The 17,490-nt window shown below is 32.5% G+C and overlaps 2 protein-coding genes across 6 annotated transcripts; both read right to left on the bottom strand.

The window, feature by feature from the left end:
- Nucleotides 1–8,274: 8,274 nt before the first annotated feature.
- On the bottom strand, nucleotides 8,275–12,050 carry LOC104719491 (LEAF RUST 10 DISEASE-RESISTANCE LOCUS RECEPTOR-LIKE PROTEIN KINASE-like 2.1). Of its 3 annotated transcripts, none has more exons than XM_087470509.1 (4): nucleotides 11,082–12,050; nucleotides 10,954–10,977; nucleotides 9,780–10,882; nucleotides 8,275–8,685 (listed from the first exon to the last, which is right to left on the bottom strand). In XM_087470509.1, exons 1-4 carry the CDS (start codon nucleotides 11,875–11,877, stop codon nucleotides 8,677–8,679), a joined length of 1,932 nt encoding a protein of 643 aa, XP_087326635.1. In that variant the 5' UTR covers nucleotides 11,878–12,050; the 3' UTR covers nucleotides 8,275–8,676. The 3 variants fall into 3 exon arrangements, with proteins under 3 accessions (XP_087326635.1, XP_087326634.1, XP_019086129.1); XM_087470508.1 differs by having other exon boundaries at nucleotides 8,275–8,706; XM_019230584.2 differs by lacking the exon at nucleotides 8,275–8,685 and having other exon boundaries at nucleotides 9,656–10,882.
- Nucleotides 12,051–12,858: 808 nt separating this feature from the next.
- LOC104719492 (LEAF RUST 10 DISEASE-RESISTANCE LOCUS RECEPTOR-LIKE PROTEIN KINASE-like 2.1) lies at nucleotides 12,859–17,013 on the bottom strand. Of its 3 annotated transcripts, none has more exons than XM_087470510.1 (5): nucleotides 16,710–17,013; nucleotides 16,567–16,617; nucleotides 14,644–16,368; nucleotides 14,303–14,326; nucleotides 12,859–14,197 (listed from the first exon to the last, which is right to left on the bottom strand). In XM_087470510.1, exons 3-5 carry the CDS (start codon nucleotides 15,407–15,409, stop codon nucleotides 13,527–13,529), a joined length of 1,461 nt encoding a protein of 486 aa, XP_087326636.1. In that variant the 5' UTR covers nucleotides 15,410–16,368; nucleotides 16,567–16,617; nucleotides 16,710–17,013; the 3' UTR covers nucleotides 12,859–13,526. The 3 variants fall into 3 exon arrangements, with proteins under 3 accessions (XP_087326636.1, XP_087326637.1, XP_087326638.1); XM_087470511.1 differs by having other exon boundaries at nucleotides 16,292–16,368; nucleotides 16,710–16,939; XM_087470512.1 differs by lacking the exons at nucleotides 16,567–16,617; nucleotides 16,710–17,013 and having other exon boundaries at nucleotides 14,644–14,920; nucleotides 15,102–16,266.
- Between the last annotated feature and the right edge of the window lie 477 nt (nucleotides 17,014–17,490).

Consider the following 17,490-nt stretch of genomic DNA (forward strand, 5'->3'; position numbering starts at 1 on the left):
ATGTTTCTTAACCATCTTTAACTAATTGACCAAGTAGACTAAAGGGGAAAGAAAAAGAAGGCACCAACTCAATTGCAACATTCCATGGAGTATCCAAGATTGAACATGTTTCCATTAATGAACTGAATCAGTTTGTTGCAACCGGAAATCCACAGGTGAATATAAGTTGCATCATATTTATATTGAACAATCCACAGAGGGATTAACAACAAAATTTTTGTTTTGTGTTGTCAAATTTTAAGAGATTGAATTCTTATGCAGCGCTACAGTAACAGACATACAAGATCAGCGTCGCTGGAGTTTTATATCATGTGCTGCATGTGGGACAAAAACGGTGAAGAAGATGGCGTCCCTAACGTGTAATAACTTTAAATGTGGCTCAACTACTGCAATTGGAGATGTCAAGTACGTTTAGAAACTGCTACTCTATTTCGGGTTTTTAGTAATTTGCAAGTTTATTAACTAATCCATACTCTTACGATCTAATAATTTGGAAGATACCATGTGGAACTGGTTGTTCACGACGGGACAGGATTACCACCGGCGTTTTTGTAGCCTTTGATAAGGACATTGTGAAGTTAAGCAACATGCAAGCATCAACCCTCTCTTCTCATATGGTATTTAAATATTCTCCGAAACTTTTCATGGTTTTGTATTTCTTTCAATCTTTTAATGTCAAACGCCTACAACGTATCTGCTCGAAGTTCATATCGCTTATGTCATATCGATTTTGGAGGTCCTATACCAAAAATAGTTTCTGATATTGTTGGAAAGAAATTTACATTCCAGATTAAGCTGTCTGATTTCAATTTCACTCCTCACCATCAGTCATATACTGTTTCACGTATTTATGAGGTTGCTGAGGTGACTCATGCTCCAACTTTCACTGAAGTTAGCTTCAGACCACATCTGTATAACTTGCCGATGAATGACCTCACACTTTTGTTAACTACTTAGTACATATATACATAGGCACAAGCTGAAGATAATGTGGATTTAGGTGGTCAACTGCCTGCTACCAGTCCAACTCGGCTACACCTCAGAAGCACATCCGTAGAGAAAGGTTCACCAGAAAATTCGATTCGTTCTGGAGATTTAGCTGAGGAAACTTCATCCTCGACAGCAAGGAACATGAAGCAGAAGAAACCAAAATTGAACTAGCCTATTTCCTTATGCATTTTATTTTCCATTTGCTTTTTCCAACAGACCTTGGCTGCATTTCATAAATGTTGTCACTAGCCTACTTCCTTATGCATTTTATTTTCCATTTGCTTTTTCTAACAGACTTTGGCTGCATTTCATAAGTGTTGTCACTTTTATATCTATTTGGAGTTTCATTGCATTACTATATGATTGTTATTGTAATCTGTTAGAAGTTTGAACTGAATATTTAATCTGATGTTTTACTTTTGTAATGAAGAGATTTTGAAATAGAAATATGCTTCCATTTAAATATGTTCTAAGCACCAAATTCAATTGTATAATTGGCAATCAGAGGGTTTAAATACATAGACAGATAAGTTACAAGAAAATCTAGGACCAGAACATATTATACAAGGTCGAACCAAATGATGCCAGAGCTATGGAAACTGGAAAACATGAACAAAACCTCCTGCCTTTTTTGCTATTGTATGATATCTAATCTATACGTTTCAAAGATGAGTATATAGTAGTTCTGTGCCACTTCACACCTTGTAAAACCCAAGATTAAAACTTCCCAAAGGCGCGAATAAAATTAAAGTTTTTTGTATCGATACAAAGAATGATGCTTCAAAACGAAGAACACCAATCAAAATAAGATCTATACAAGCCTTCTCCTATGATTTAGATAGAAATATTAATACACACCATTTTGTTCAACAACCGATCTACGACAAAGAAGGAAAAACACAGCTACAAGACACGAGCGATTTTCCAAAAGGACAACAACATCCTCAAATCAATAAAACCAACTCTAGACCCAAAAGACCACTACTTTAAAGGCCTAAACCAATATTTGGGCCCAATCAATGTACCACTACAAAAAAAAAACAACCGAATGTAAGAAAATTTAAAACCTCAAAAAAAGTTACTAACTTACTAAGTTTGTAACACAATTTCAAAAACGTTGCCAAACATTCTCACACATTTAATGAAATACTTATTCTAAAAACCAAAAAAAAAAATGAAGTACAATGACGTATAGAAAAATACTAAAAATAATCTATACAAATAATGGAAAAACAAAAATTACAAACTAGAATGTTTGCATGAAAAAACAGAAAGAAACCCTAAATCACCATTACAAAAAAAACAAAAGAAATTGCAATCAAAACATAAAGCACAAATGACAAAATAAACCAACATATCCAGACAGAAAGATTACAAATACATATTCAAAAAACAAACTACCAAAACAACAAAAAAACAACCCCATCTAACTTCCGCGCGTAGCATGGATCAATTGCTAGTAACTTATACAATTTGGATAATTTATAAAAAAAATTAAAATACAATATTAATTTTCAAAAAATTGAATCACCAATCAAAATAAGAAACATAAGATTTGAAATCTAATTTATCATATTAATTTTTTTTTAATTATTATAATTCACCTCTCATCTTTATATGATTCTATTTTTGGGAAACAAATAAATCATCCTATCATCTTTGAGAACATTAATCCAGAAAATAACTTTCATATAAACAATCAATTAAAAACATCATAATCGATATTAATTTTTTATCCCTGTTTTAGGGAAGTTTTGAATATCATAGTAATTTTTTATTTTTATCATTATCAATATTTTATAAATAAGTGGTATATTGTATGATTTGAATAAATAAGTGTATTATTTAAGAAATTTGTTTGATATATATGTATATTAGGGGTAATTTCAAAAATACATATTTTTCAATACTACTTTTCAGAAATACCATTTTAGAAAAAAATATTTAAAAAAACTTCTCAGAAAATTCTCAAAGTTTTATGATTATTACATAAATTAAATTGAATTAACATAACTAATACAACAACCCACGCATACGCGCGGGATATTACCTAGTGATATTAACAAAAGCCCTTAATCATGGGAAAATTATATTTTAAACCTTCAAATTGTCAATGAGTAACACCTTAAACCTCGAGAGAATTTCACTAACACTATAAACCTTTACAATAATTTTACTAACACTGTTAACTTTTAAAATGATTTCACTAACACTTTAAACCTTAAAACTAACTTTCTTGTTTGCACCGCCATAAAAAATGATAGACCAGTAATATCCGTCAACTTAAATAGTTAAATTATGTTGATTTAATTTCTTTTTTTTTATTACTTTAATTTGAAAAAAAAAATAAGAGACATCCTCATTGTAGACGATAATTTTACGACGTTACTTTTCACATTATTAATCCTTTTTATAGATACATCTCTACTGGATTATGATTCAAATTGATTGACTTCTCACTCGAAACCAATGAATCTTCTAAATATGTAACTGTCTTCAATTTTAGTATTTTGCATTTGTCAAATGTTTTAGTATTACCTCTCATTCTTCATTCTTCATTTTCTTCTCTTGTGTTTTAATATCTCGTTAGAGGTTTATCAATGACGTAAGTAATGAGTAACCATGACGAGACTAGGGTTGGACGAGAGTTTATGGTCAAACAATGAATAGAAGAAGAAGATCTAGTTTTCTCATTTTTCTTAATTTTTTAATTAATCTTAATAAATAGTAAAATAAATAAAATATATATTATTAAAGCAGAAGTACTCACTAGACTCAAATTGGACCATGACTTTGTTTTGATACGTTTTTTATTAAAATTGATTAGAGAATCACTTAATTTAATTAAATTAATCTATAGTTACAATTTATCTAAATAACCATTATACCTCTTGCTCGACCACTTAATTACGACTGGGTCGGGACGCGGATCCTCTTTAACCCAGAAATAGAAGAAATAAAATTCGCGGACCTGTTTGTACTCCAGGTTTATAATATTCGGATCTTGTGTGTTCTTTGGTTCAATAATAATTATTCATGTCGCCAAACAGAGGTATAATCCCTATAAATAAGGAAACTAGTATCCGAGTATTTAATGGTTTCAGTAATATCAAATATTAACTACTACCATACTTAAAATCTATAATTATTATGAATATTAATAATAATGGGAAATCTTTAATACTTATGGATTGTGGCTTTGTTGCTTCCAAAAAAATCAATAGATTAAATACAAAATTGTATATATATGTAAACTTATTTGATTTGCTTTTATATTTTGAGATATTCACGGAAACAAAAAATCAATTTAATACAATTATATAAAAACAAATCATCATTTAGTTTAGATTTTTCAATATTTCCTTAACGAAGTTAAAGTAATTAATTATGATTAGTATATATGGAAAGAATAAAAAACGCATAAATTATATATATGTAAAGTTGTAAACTAATTTACAGAAAATGTGTACTATATATCCCACATCGACTAAATATTTTGGAATATGGTTCATAATCACTATAAATACATTATATGACTAATATGTTTTGAGTATAAATGAGCAGGAAGCTTGATTTATCAGGTACCCAAATTTAACAGTTTAATTTGGTTATATATTTGAGCATATTTAAACTTTTAAAAAGTAAACATATTATACTATATTTACGTTTTTGAAAAAAATTTTAGAGATTATAAATATTTAAATTTTTATAGAATGGTTAAATTATTATAAATATTTGAACTCCGTAGAAGTTTAAAATATTATAATATATTTAAGTCTATAAAATATTTAAGTAATATTAATATTTTTACTCTTAAAATTTTTCAAATCTAAAAAAATTTGAGTTAACCCCGTTAAAACGGGTATTTTTACCAAACTATAAATTAAATTGGTTTTTTACAATTTTGTTAATATTTGATATATCAAATATTAACTTCTAAATAATAACCTAAATATACCTAATCTCACTATAAATACAATGGTTTCCTAACCATTGAAATATCTCACACTAAAATTTAACAAGCAACTTCTCCTCTTTTGACAACAAACCAAAATAAAGAAAAACTCATCCTCTTACAAAACTACTATCCGATATTGCGTCTATCCTCTTACAAAACTACTATCCGATATTGTGGAGTGTCTATTCTCTTACAAAACTACTATCCAATATTGCGGTGTGTATGTTTCCATGAAAAGCTACATTTTACAAACTATTTACTATATTAGGATTTCCAATTTACTGTATAACCCCAAATATACATAAACAAAGAAAATAAGTCAAAATAGAAAACTATATTACAAAAATACAAATCACAACAAAAAGTAACTAACAAAATATATAATCTTGTGTTGTAGCACGGGTATCACCTAGTTAGTATTTAAATCAAACTAACATAACTTAACTGTTTCATGTTGACAAATATTACTGTTCCATTATCTTTTATGGTGATGCAAACATGAAAGTTAGTTTTATGGTTTAAAGTGTTAGTGAAATCATTTTAAAGGTTTATAGTGTTAGTGAAATTATCTCAAAATTTAAAGAGCTATTCAATGATACTTTGAAGGTTAAAAATATGTTATTCGCCTTAATTATGTATTGGAATACATACAGTTTTCCTTATTTAATCCTCTTATTTCGGACTATAAGAGTAAATTATTTTTGACCATCATAACATTTTAATGAAACATTACATTATAGATTACTTGTATTATTGGGCCATTCCATTTTTTAAAACCATTTACATAAAAGTAAGTTTCACTCTCTCTTTAATGGTCAATTTGATCTTTAATATTTTAAAATATAATATTTATTTTTAATTAAACTTAAAATTCAACAAATTTAATCATACATATAAATTCATACTTTAAATTCACTATTTACTACTATATTATAACTCAAATTACATAAATTGTGAATTGCCTATTGTTTTCAAGACAAGAATGAAGCAGAGCAAAAAGGACCTGAGAAATCTTGTCTTGAAAGTCTAAGAATGTTGGATTTGTTGTCTATATAGAGGACAGTGTAGTTGTAGCCTGAGAGGGTAAGAGAGGTTGTGTTTGAGCTTTTGTTGCATTTTAGTTTCAGAGAAGGGTGACTTCAATTCTCTTGACGAATTTCTCCCGAGAATGGGAAACCAGCTGTGATGTTTCCACACTGAAACAAATCATTACACAACCAAGGATCTAGTTGGCTTAAAGCACAAGGAAGATAAGAAAACAAGAATAAGAAGATCAGACTGAACCTAGTTGTTTGAGATCCCATGGAGGACGGAGAATCCATGATGTGTGAGAAAATTTTTGCCAAAACAAAAAAAACACACACACAAAGTCAAGTAAGGCCACAGAAAAAGGGGAGACTTAGAGCATCATTACTGAGACTTTCTCTCACCGTTTCTCGTATAATTGGGGTCCATTATGAAGAGAAGCGTTTCTTGGGGAAGGAATTTAAGCACCGCAGTAGCAACGCTACGTGGCGTTTTATGATACGTAGATGCATAAATATAAAAGGAAATCGCCGTAAAACATCATCAATGAAAATTCTAGTTTTATCATCATCAACGAAGATTGGGGTTCCTGTAATCTCCGATCAAAACCAGAGAATTGGGTTTGCTGATGATAACAGACACATATGCATCTCTAGAACGGCGTTTTGCTGCGAATGATTGGGGTTCCTGTAATCTCCGTTCTTGATCTCTGATGGTGGTAACGTCGACGTTGAAGATGGTGTTGTTTCTCTCAAACTCCAAGGTTTGCTTTCTTTTTATTATTTTTGGATTTCAATTACAAAAAGTTCAGATTTTGGAGTTAGGTTTTTTGCTGATTTTGTTGAAAAAAAGGTTGAAACTTTTTGGAGTTGTTGGAATCTAGTCCCCCTTTTTTTTTAGTTAGTTATATGTCAGTTTTTGGCTGGGCATAATAAGCGTAGGAGGAAAGAGAAGTTGTCGTATTGTGGCAGTGTGCCACCTCATTGTGTCTGCCCTTGTCTGCTGGCCAGTTTATGGATGGATTCCTGGGCTATTCCACAATCTTCTTTCGGGTGTCCAGACGTCCTCTGTTCCTGCCTTGGGTCCAAAGGAGACCTGTAGTTTCCTCTGCATTCTAGTACGGAAATCTTACACTTCCACTAATTATTTTCAACATATATTTCCAGCCGAATAGATACGACTCATCTAAACATTTGTGATGGAAGTTTGATCATGTTTTTTGTATTCATTTAATGTAAATGGTATCAACTCGAGTATCTCCATATATTATCTTATACTTTATTCTTCGTTGATTTCTCATTGCAAGAGTGATATTCTCCTAGAAGGAGTGTGGTTTTATAAAATATGTTTAATATTCTAAAGTTTATATAATTTTATTTTTTTCTATTTTATGTAATATAAAAATTTTAAATAATTATTTTGTCATTTTAGATCATTAAAGTTTGATAATTAATAAACACAAATTAAAAAATATATATATTTAAATTGGGGTTCTCTAGTGGAGGGGTGATTTTGCTTAAGTTCTCTTAGGGTTGCTTTAATTAATTTAGTATTAATTATATAATTAACTAAGATCAGAGTAACTATGGTAGGTTGATATGCTCAAATTAAACCCTGAGCTACTCTCTCAAATTAAGAGATCAATGTAGTACTTAAGGGTCGAAATCCACGAGGACTCTAGATTACACAATAAATTATAGAGTTTTATGATTACGCTAAACAAGTTGATTTAAATAAAGAAAAGCAATGCAAAATATTAAAATAAAACTGTTGTAAATTCAGAAGATCAAAAAGCTAGGTCCAGGGAATTTCTCAGGAAATTACAAAATATTAAATCAATAATTAAATAGGATTCAAACAACTAAAAATCAGATCTAGAACTCTAAACTCTTCTATAAAATAAATCAGTTCTCACTCCAAATATTATCTAAATTTAAAACCAGAAAATCCAAATATCTTTGTAAATTTTCTAGGTTAAAAATCAGCTTTAAAAACAGGTTTATATTGTTCACAAAATCACTAAATCAAATCTCTTTGCAAGAAATAATTTTGCTCATCAAAAGGTTTTTGTCAAGAAAATCAATTATATTCTCATATCAATCAATAGTCCTAAGATCTAAATTAAGATCTAAATCCAGATGACTAATCAAAGATCTAGCATTAAGAACAACCTATGATGAAGATCTAGAAAGATAAAGAATCCTAAATAAACAGATCTAATAAATCATAAAATCCTTGTGAAAAACCCTGAACCTAACAAGCAAACTACTCAGACATATTCAATGAAGAACAAAACATAATTCTGAATAATAAGCAATTAAAATTAAAAGAGTAAAGAGGGAGTTTATGAATTCTTCTCTCAAAGCAGTTCAGATCTCTCTACTAGAAGCTCTCAAAATCTCACAGAGTTGCAGAAAATAAAACTTGCTAGAATAAAACTTCAGGGTTTTTTAAAACCCAAAAACACTAAATATATGTCCTAAAACACGTCAGGGACTTGTGTTGTAATTTAGGAAAACTTCGGGCAACTTTGTAAAACTTCCAAATTTGTGATTCTTCATCGGCTGAAGAGGGTGTCGACCGATGCTCCTAAGTGGTGTCGATCGATGCCCTTGTTTTGATCCGAGTCCAAATTGATTCTTCGATATTTATGCTCCAAAATGATCCAAATTGCTCCACTTTGCTCCTTATGTGCCAAAGTCCTAAAAAACCTGCAAAGACTCAAAAACATCCTAGAAAACAAATCAAAAGACTCAAAAAACTCCTTATACATGTTAAAAACCACAGAAACCATAATATATCACTCCACTAAAGATGGTTTTAGAAAAAAAGGGGAGACTTTAGTTGACTTGATAAAGTGGTGAGACTTTTCTTAGGACATGTATCTAGACCTTAACCATAACTTTTTTTTTTTTATGCAACGACCTTAACCATATCTTTGTTGCCAATGTTCTGTAATATTTATAAATGAAGGTAAAAAGAACACAATATTATACTTTAATCAAGAATATATAAGAAAATCTCCTTAATCATTTATAATAAACTTTATAAAGGATAGTTTATTACATTAGAATGCCAATAGAAATATATGTTCCGAAGAAAGAACTAATAACAGTTATTGAGCGTAAAAATCTAAAATAATAATTTATACAATTTGGATAATTTATAAAAAAAACGAAAAATACACTATTAATTTTCAAAAAATAGAATCACCAATCAAAATAAGAAATATAAGATTTGAAATCTAATTTATCATATTAATTTATTTTTAATTATTATAGTTCACCTCTCATTTTTATATGACTCTATCTTTTTGAAACAAATAAATCATCATATCATCTTTATAATTAAAAATTGTATTTTCCACATATTTTCTGACTTAATTTTTTTTAATATCAAGTGTTCCATCGATAAAGAAAAAATTGCAACGGGTCAAAACTCCAATTGAGTAATAGATTTTATTTTAACTAAACATATATTCAAGAAAAGTCTCGACGAGCAACGAGTTAGATTTGGAATATACATGAGTCTAAAAAATTATATTACTTAGTAATACATACAAGAGTCTAAAAATTATACATGCACAAAATTAATATATGAGTCTAAAAATCACTTTGGAATATATGTTAACGAGACTTAAAATTTCACATTTTTTGGATATTTAAGTAGTCTAAGGGAAAGTTTTGTAATATGCATCATAAATAAAAAAGATATACTTAGTAACATTTTAGATTTTGAAAATACAAACCATTTTATTAAATTAGTTTCTCTTGCATGGTTTTTGACATGTGTATCATATAAATACCTCGGAGTCGTTTGAATTCTCTTCTGAGAGCGAAGAAGATTCTGGAAGAGGTTCTGCAGAAAAATGTAAAGAAGGCTTAGGAGGGACTTCAAGAGCATCCAAACTTCCTTCAATCATCTCAACAACTCTGTTCATCGGTGGACGATTTAATGGACATGGTTGTATACACCAGAGACCAACCAGGGTCATCTTCTTTGCAGTCTCTTTCTCCTCTCTAGATATATCATCACCAAATTTCCATGTATGATCTCCGTTCTCAAGATCCTTGTAGATCCAATCTGGAAAGTAAGCTGAACTTGAGTTGGAACCTGCTGTTTCTTCTGTTACTTTGTTCTTTGCTCCGATCATCTCAAGGACCAACATTCCATAGCTATAAACATCTGACTTGTGAGAGACTCTGCCATACATTCCTGAAAACACCTCCGGTGCAATGTAACCTATAGTTCCTCTCGCCTCTAACAAGGACAAGATGCTTTCTCTTTTTTCGCAGAGTTTGGCGAGGCCAAAGTCGGAGACTTTAGGGCATAGATTATCATCTAATAGTATGTTTTGAGGTTTGATGTCAAAATGCACAATCCTTGTTTTGCAGCCATGGTGTAAGTATTCAAGCCCCCGAGCAACACCTAGTGCGATTCTGTATATGGTACTCACCTCTAGATTCAGTGACTTGTTTTTAGAGAGGAATTGATCAAGAGATCCATTCTCTAAAAACTCATACACAATTGCTCTTTTGGACCCTTCATAGCAAAAACCAAGCAAAGAAACAATGTTAACATGTGATGTCTGGCTCATGCTTGCCACTTCGTTGATGAAATCTTCACCATTACTCTCAAAATCCTTCAATATTTTCACTGCAACCTTACGGCCATCGTAGAGGTTTCCTCCATAGACAGTTCCAAATCCTCCTTTCCCGACCGTGTTTGAAAATGATTTGGTAATTTTCCTTACTTCTGCATAACTGTACTGCTTCAGTTGTATTAAGGCCTTTAGGTTATGGTCTCTTGATCGTGGATGATGTGAAGTTTCTCTCTTTGGGATTATGCAACAAAACAAACATCCGGTAATAAGAGTTGCACCCAGTAATCCACAACTGAATCCGATACCTAGAGACAAAAAAATAAAGAAAAGAATCGTTATTTATTCTATTACTACTAACAAGGTATATAACATATACCTATTTTCGCCTTTTTGGAGAGACCTGCATGAATAATATACCATGAGAAAAATGTCAGTTCAAACTAATGGGAATATATATAAATGGTCATCAGAAAGAAAGTAATATATTATGAAAGAACCCATTACCCATATTTCCACAAGAATGCTTGTGTGGCTCATTTATACAATAGCAAACGAATTCTCTCGAGCGCTGATTATATCCACAAGCCCCCTTTGATTTTACGCATCGGGAACAATCACTGTTGAATCTAAGCTCGAACCCTTTACCAAGAGCTTTCTTTATAGTCTCCGGACTCTGATTTATCTCTGCTGTTTTCAGATCAGATCGAGAAACTGGAAGTTCGATGGTCTTTTTGCAGGATGACCTAACCTCTTTTGCTCCAACCAACTCCTGTGAAGATGAGATCTCTTTTCTCATAAAGTAAATTTTCTCATCAGTATCATCCCCACACTGCAGCTGACTAATGTGATCACCAAGATGAAAATCTACAGTTGGAACAGGGCAGTCGTAGAAGAGAGTTAGCAATTCAGTGTCTTTATAAAATGGAAGAACATCTTGGTTGATTGGTGCGCTCTCAGAGTCCTCGGGACAAAGATTGTTGAGATAATCCTTTCTGGCAAGTCTTATTATACGAGACTCATAGTTCATCTCAAGGATTTGGAACTTAACCGCCGAGGATATACTAAACTCGGCAAGATCTCCGCTGCAGTTGACCTTGAAATCCGGGTGACCGCACTCTTCTCTATCAGCTGTCCAGAATGGATAATAGAGCTCTGTATGATTGCCGCATTTAAACCCAGGAGTGCACTTTATGTGACGCTCATCAACTGATAAAACACTCGTGGGGATCACAAATAGAACCCATATGATTGTATAAGACAAAGAAATATTGATCTTGGTGATCTCCTCTGTTTTTTTCATTGCCTTAACGATGAATATGAAGATTCAACTAAGCGCAAGTGGAATCGTGTTTGTCCTAGTCAAGATTGATTGAACTTTTTTTTGTAATTAGATTAAACAAAATAAACGTCTTCTACACGGCCATCAATAGGGAGAAGACTTCACAACAACACCCAACAATAAACGTCTTCTACACGGCCATCAATAGGGAGAAGACTTCATAACAACACCCAACAATAAACGTCTTCTACACGGCCATCAATAGGGAGAAAGACTTGGTCATATTTTCTTATTTTTATTTGTTTTTCTCTCACTGGCAAAACAATTCGTGGCACAAATTACATGCATGATGCATGCGATACCGTGTTCAAAATATATGCATTATCCGGATTACTGCTACCCAAGACTTTAGAATCAGTTATTGTGAATGATCGATTAGAGAAGAAAGAAAGAGAATTGTATGCATGAAAAGTTGGAGACATTTCGTTAGATGTCCACAATTTTCGCCAATATCACCGAACTAAACCCTAAATGCTTGAGAATTCATCACTTTTTGTAACTATATTTTGAAATTGATACGATTAGTAAAACTATTAAACAAAAATTTACAAGAAGATGTAAGGTCTGTTTTTGTTAAGAATACGTTTTTTTTTTTATTATAACTAATAAATAATTTTTGAGTAAATTCAGCTAAGAAAAACATAATCGAATCTTCAAAGGTAAATCTTACGTTATGATTTTAACTCTTCTTGTTTCTCTGTCTGTTAAATAAACTCATTGTGAAAAAGTTTTATTAAAGAAAACAAGAACATGGGAGACTTGGAGATGTTGAAGGACCAAGTCATGAGTGAGAGTGACATATACATTTTTTTCTTTTTTAGATGCCGTGAAGAGAATCTTTTTTAACGTATGTCTCACTTATGTAACCCACAAATCCATTTTTTTTATATGTTCATTTGAAGAGATATTTGTAAGTTGTAAGTTGTAACTCAACACAACTTAGAAAAAATAGAACATTTCAGATTTTAGATATTGAATTCACATAGAAAAAACTATACACTTTGAAACATTTTAGATTCATTATACATAATCTTTTCTACAATAAAATTCTCTAGCATAATTAGACCAAGTATATGAGTCTCAAAAATAGTTTTTCCGCTTGTGGCTCATATCAATACCTCAGAGTATTTCGAATTATTTACTGAGAGTGAAGAGGAGTCTGGAAGAGGCTCTGCAGAAAGATGTAAAGAAGGCTTAGGAGGAACTTCTAGAGTATCCATACTTCCTTCCATCATCCCAACAACTTTGTTCATCCGTGGACGATTTAATGGACATGGTTGAATACACCATAGACCCACCAGGGTCATCTTCTTTGCAATCTCTTTCTCCTCTCTAGATATATCATTACCAAACTTCCATGTATGATCTCCGTTCTCAAGACCCTTGTAGATCCAATCTGGAAAGTAAGCTGAACTTGAGTTGGAATCAGCGGTTTCTTTTGTTACTTTGTTCTTTGCTCCAATCATCTCAAGGACCAACATTCCATAGCTGTAAACATCGGACTTGTGAGAGACTCTGCCGTACATTCCTGAAAACACCTCAGGTGCGATGTAACCTATTGTTCCTCTTGTGTCGAGCAAAGACATCATGCTTTCTCTTTTCTCGCAGAGCTAAGCAAGGCCAAAGTCTGAGACTTTAGGGCAGAGATTGTCATCTAACAGTACATTTTGTGGTTTGATGTCAAAATGCACAATCCTTGTTTTGCACCCATGATGTAAGTACTCAAGTCCTCTAGCAACGCCCAGCGCGATTCCATATAGTGTACACACATCCAGATTTAATGATTCCTTGCTAGATATGAACTTATCCAGAGACCCATTCTCTAGAAACTCATACACAATTGCTCTTTTGGATCCTTCGTAGCAGAATCCAAGTAAGGAAACAATGTTAACATGAGATGTTTGGCTCATGCTTGCGACTTCGTTGATGAAGTCTTCACCGTTGCTCTTAAAGTCCTTCAAGATTTTTACCGCAACCTTGCGACCATCGTATAGGTTTCCTCCATAGACAGTTCCAAATCCTCCTTTCCCAACCGTGTTTGAAAATGAATTTGTAATTTTCTTCACTTCTTCATAACTGTAATGTTTCATTTCTACTAGACCGTTAAGGGACAAGTCCATAGTTGGAGTGTTTGACATTGTATTGGTGGAGTAAGGCAGTGTAGTTGATAATTCTTTTCTTGTGTTTTGAGCTTCCAGTTTCTTTCTTCTCCGGATGATGAAACAGAGCATACATCCTATGAAAAGACTGGTACCAAAGAATCCACTAGCAAATCCGATGCCTATAGACAAACAAAATGACAAGACCTCTATAAGATTATGCTATTACTTAGGTATGTTAGTCTACTGAAATTAGTTTCCCTTGAAAAATAGAAGGAGACATGTACCAATTTTCGCTTTTTTGGAGAGACCTGCATGAGCGAAACAAACGTCAGTTCAATAGTCAAGACAGAACTTTAGAATCGTACATATAAAAGAAAGCTTGATGAGGAAAGGAAAAGATTAGCAAATCAGATACAGATAGAAATTGAGATTCATATTAACTTAGGTTAGCTGGAAGATTCAGAGAAACAAAGCAAGAAGGAATCACAAAGAGCATCCATATCAGAGACACAATTAAATCTTTTATAAATTGATTTAATATAAAAGACAACTGAAAATACAAAAAAACAAATTGTATTTAGAGGCTAATTTGTAATTTTGTTTTCTAAGAATTCGGATAACTTACCAAAAGATCTAGATGGGATCATATTCATTGAAGTGCATTTTTGTTCTGATGACGAGTTTGTCTTGCAGCAAACAGAAGTTGCTACACGGTAGGCGCAGATTCCACCACTGGTTTGACATCCTTGGCACAGTCTCTCATCAATCTTCAGCTTCACCTTGAATCCATATCTTAGTACACTTCCTAAATGGGTCAAATTCAAAGCATCCTCGCCCAGATCATAAGTCGTTGGAACAGTTATGTCGAAACTCGCGCTACAGTGTTCATGGTAGTTATTATCCTGATGCACCGAGGCAAGACCAATATTTGGACATGAAAAATTTGTGGGATTATGATATGTAGGGTTACAGCGGTAGTAAACAAAGAGGGTCTTATAGTCTGGCAAAAGCTCAAAGAGTTCAGAAGTCAACGTTGTGCCGGTGAATGTAGCAGAGCAGAATGATTCATATAAAAAGTCTTGCCTCGCAAGTCTAAGAGTGTTAGATGAATTGTCTATTTGGAGAACACGGTACATCTGATCTGAGATAATCAGGGAAGTCTTGCTCTCGTGACAGTGAAGCACCAAAGAAGGATGACCACATGGTTCTGGTCGACCCCCTCCCCAGAAAGGGAAACCGGCTGTGAGATTCCCACACTGAAACAGAGTATCACATAACCTAACCTCTCCTTTACTTAAAGCACAAGGTAGCTGGTGAAAAAAGGTCAAGAAAAAGAGCAAGACCAGAAAAGAATCGGGTTTAGAGAATCTGCAGAGTACTGGAGAGAACATGATTGTTATCTGAATAGTTTAGTCTTCGATGAGTTTGGCTTAGGCTGAGCAGATAAGCGATTAAACATAAACTATAAAAAAAATTGAAAAAAGGAAGCAAGTGGTAATGTTGAAGGAGCAAGTCAAGCGTGAAAGCCACACATACAAAAGACTTGGTGAGTTTAAATCATACGTTTCTGAGTCTATGTCTCATTGACGAGAGACTTTTTTCTCCTCACTTTTTTAATTATGTTTTGCACTCACCCAAAACTGAAAAAACTTTCCTTACTAGTCAATAGTCATTGTGGAGAATCTGTTAACGTATAAGAAAAACTTATGGAATCCGCAGATCCATAATTCGATATGTCATCATTTAAATATTATTTTCTAGCTTTCTGTTGACAAAGCCTTTAGACCCAATCATTGTTCATAAAACAGATAATTTTGGATAAAGAGGACATGAACTAATCCATGCATAGTTCAAAAGCATCTCTATATAATAAGATTTATTTTCCAGTTTACATGACAACTCAAACTGATCTCTCTTGTGTTCAGGTAAGCACTATACACAACATATAAATAACAGTCGCTGATAGTGAAAAGCCAAAAAAACCAACTGCTCTAGAGTTTTGGCAAGAGAGACAAACAAAAACTCTAATGCTTATACCAATCATAAAAAAATTCTGCGATACATAGTAAACAATACATAGTAAACAATACATAGAATAGTTTCAACTTGCCAAACAAAAAGAGACACAAAGCAATCAATACAACACTCAAGCCTGAACTAATCTATATCAAAAAATTAATACACTACATATAATTGCTTACACCTATGACAATACACAACCTGTAAATTCAAAATGATTAAAGCTACACTTATTGTCAATGATCAAATCATACCAGAGCTTGGAGGTGATGAAAAACCCCTCATGTTTCAGTTCATTGGCTTTAAACAATTTTTTCGGAACTGCCCCAATCTGTGAAATAGAAACAGAGGAAAGCAACAACAAAATTCAAGATATTGAGAATGTAACAAAGAAAAACAGATCATTGACAAGCCAAATGCACATATTACCAATCAAAGTTGAAAATAAACAATCTTTTAGAATCAATGAATAAGTCAAAGATTTTTTTGAGTCTGGTTATTTCAAACAATACATGTGTGTGGTTTCTACCTCTTTTTCGTTGTTATACATCTGAGCACAATCAATATGATGATAGCCAATCTGCAATTGGAGTAAAGATTAAACAAAGTATGGATTATAAAAAGTATGGATTCATGGCGAAGGAAATAAGAACCAAATTTCGAAAGACAAACCTTAACAGCAGCGGCGACTGGTGAAGGAAGGAGACTCTCTGATTTGGTTATCCAAAAGCCGATTAGCTGAACCAAACTCGCCGTTGAGACCCGGCGTCGTTCTGATTTTTAGACAAACTCGTCCAATTGCGTCGAGAGAGGGAGAGAGAGGAGGAGGAACAAAAAAAAGAACAAAATATTATTTTATATAATTTAAACCTTCATCCAACAAATTATTGACACGTCACCCGAAGAGTTGCCTCTTAAACGTCTTAAATAAGAGGCACCTCTTGTTTATTTTACCATTTCTGATTTATTTTTAATTGCATTAAACACAAGAGCCTAACCTAAATAACTCCCGATGGAGATGCCATTAGCCTTCACTGGCCTAACTATCATATAATTGACCACAAGAAAGGTATCAAAAATCATTATTTATCAGTTCTACCAAATTCGGAACAATTATTTTAAATCTTACACAAAACCAAACAATTATTTTGCAATCTGTTAACTTTTGGATATTTAAGTAGTATAAGGGAAAGTTTTGAAACGAATGTATATGATTTTAAACATAAAAAATATTTTCTTAAATAACTTTCTCTTGCATGGTTACACAACAAGTATATGATGGAGTCTCAGAAATAGATTTTCTACTTGTGGATCATATAAATACCTCAGAGTTGTTGGAATTCTCTTCTAAGACTAGAGCGAAGAAAATTCGAGAGAAGATGTTATGTAGAAATATGTAAAGAATGCTTAGGAGGGACTCTAAGAGCATCCAAACTTCATTCTATCATCTCAA

This window comes from Camelina sativa, chromosome 10, assembly GCF_030686135.1.
Source record: "Camelina sativa cultivar CO46 ecotype springtype chromosome 10, ASM3068613v1".
NCBI lineage: Eukaryota > Viridiplantae > Streptophyta > Magnoliopsida > Brassicales > Brassicaceae > Camelina > Camelina sativa.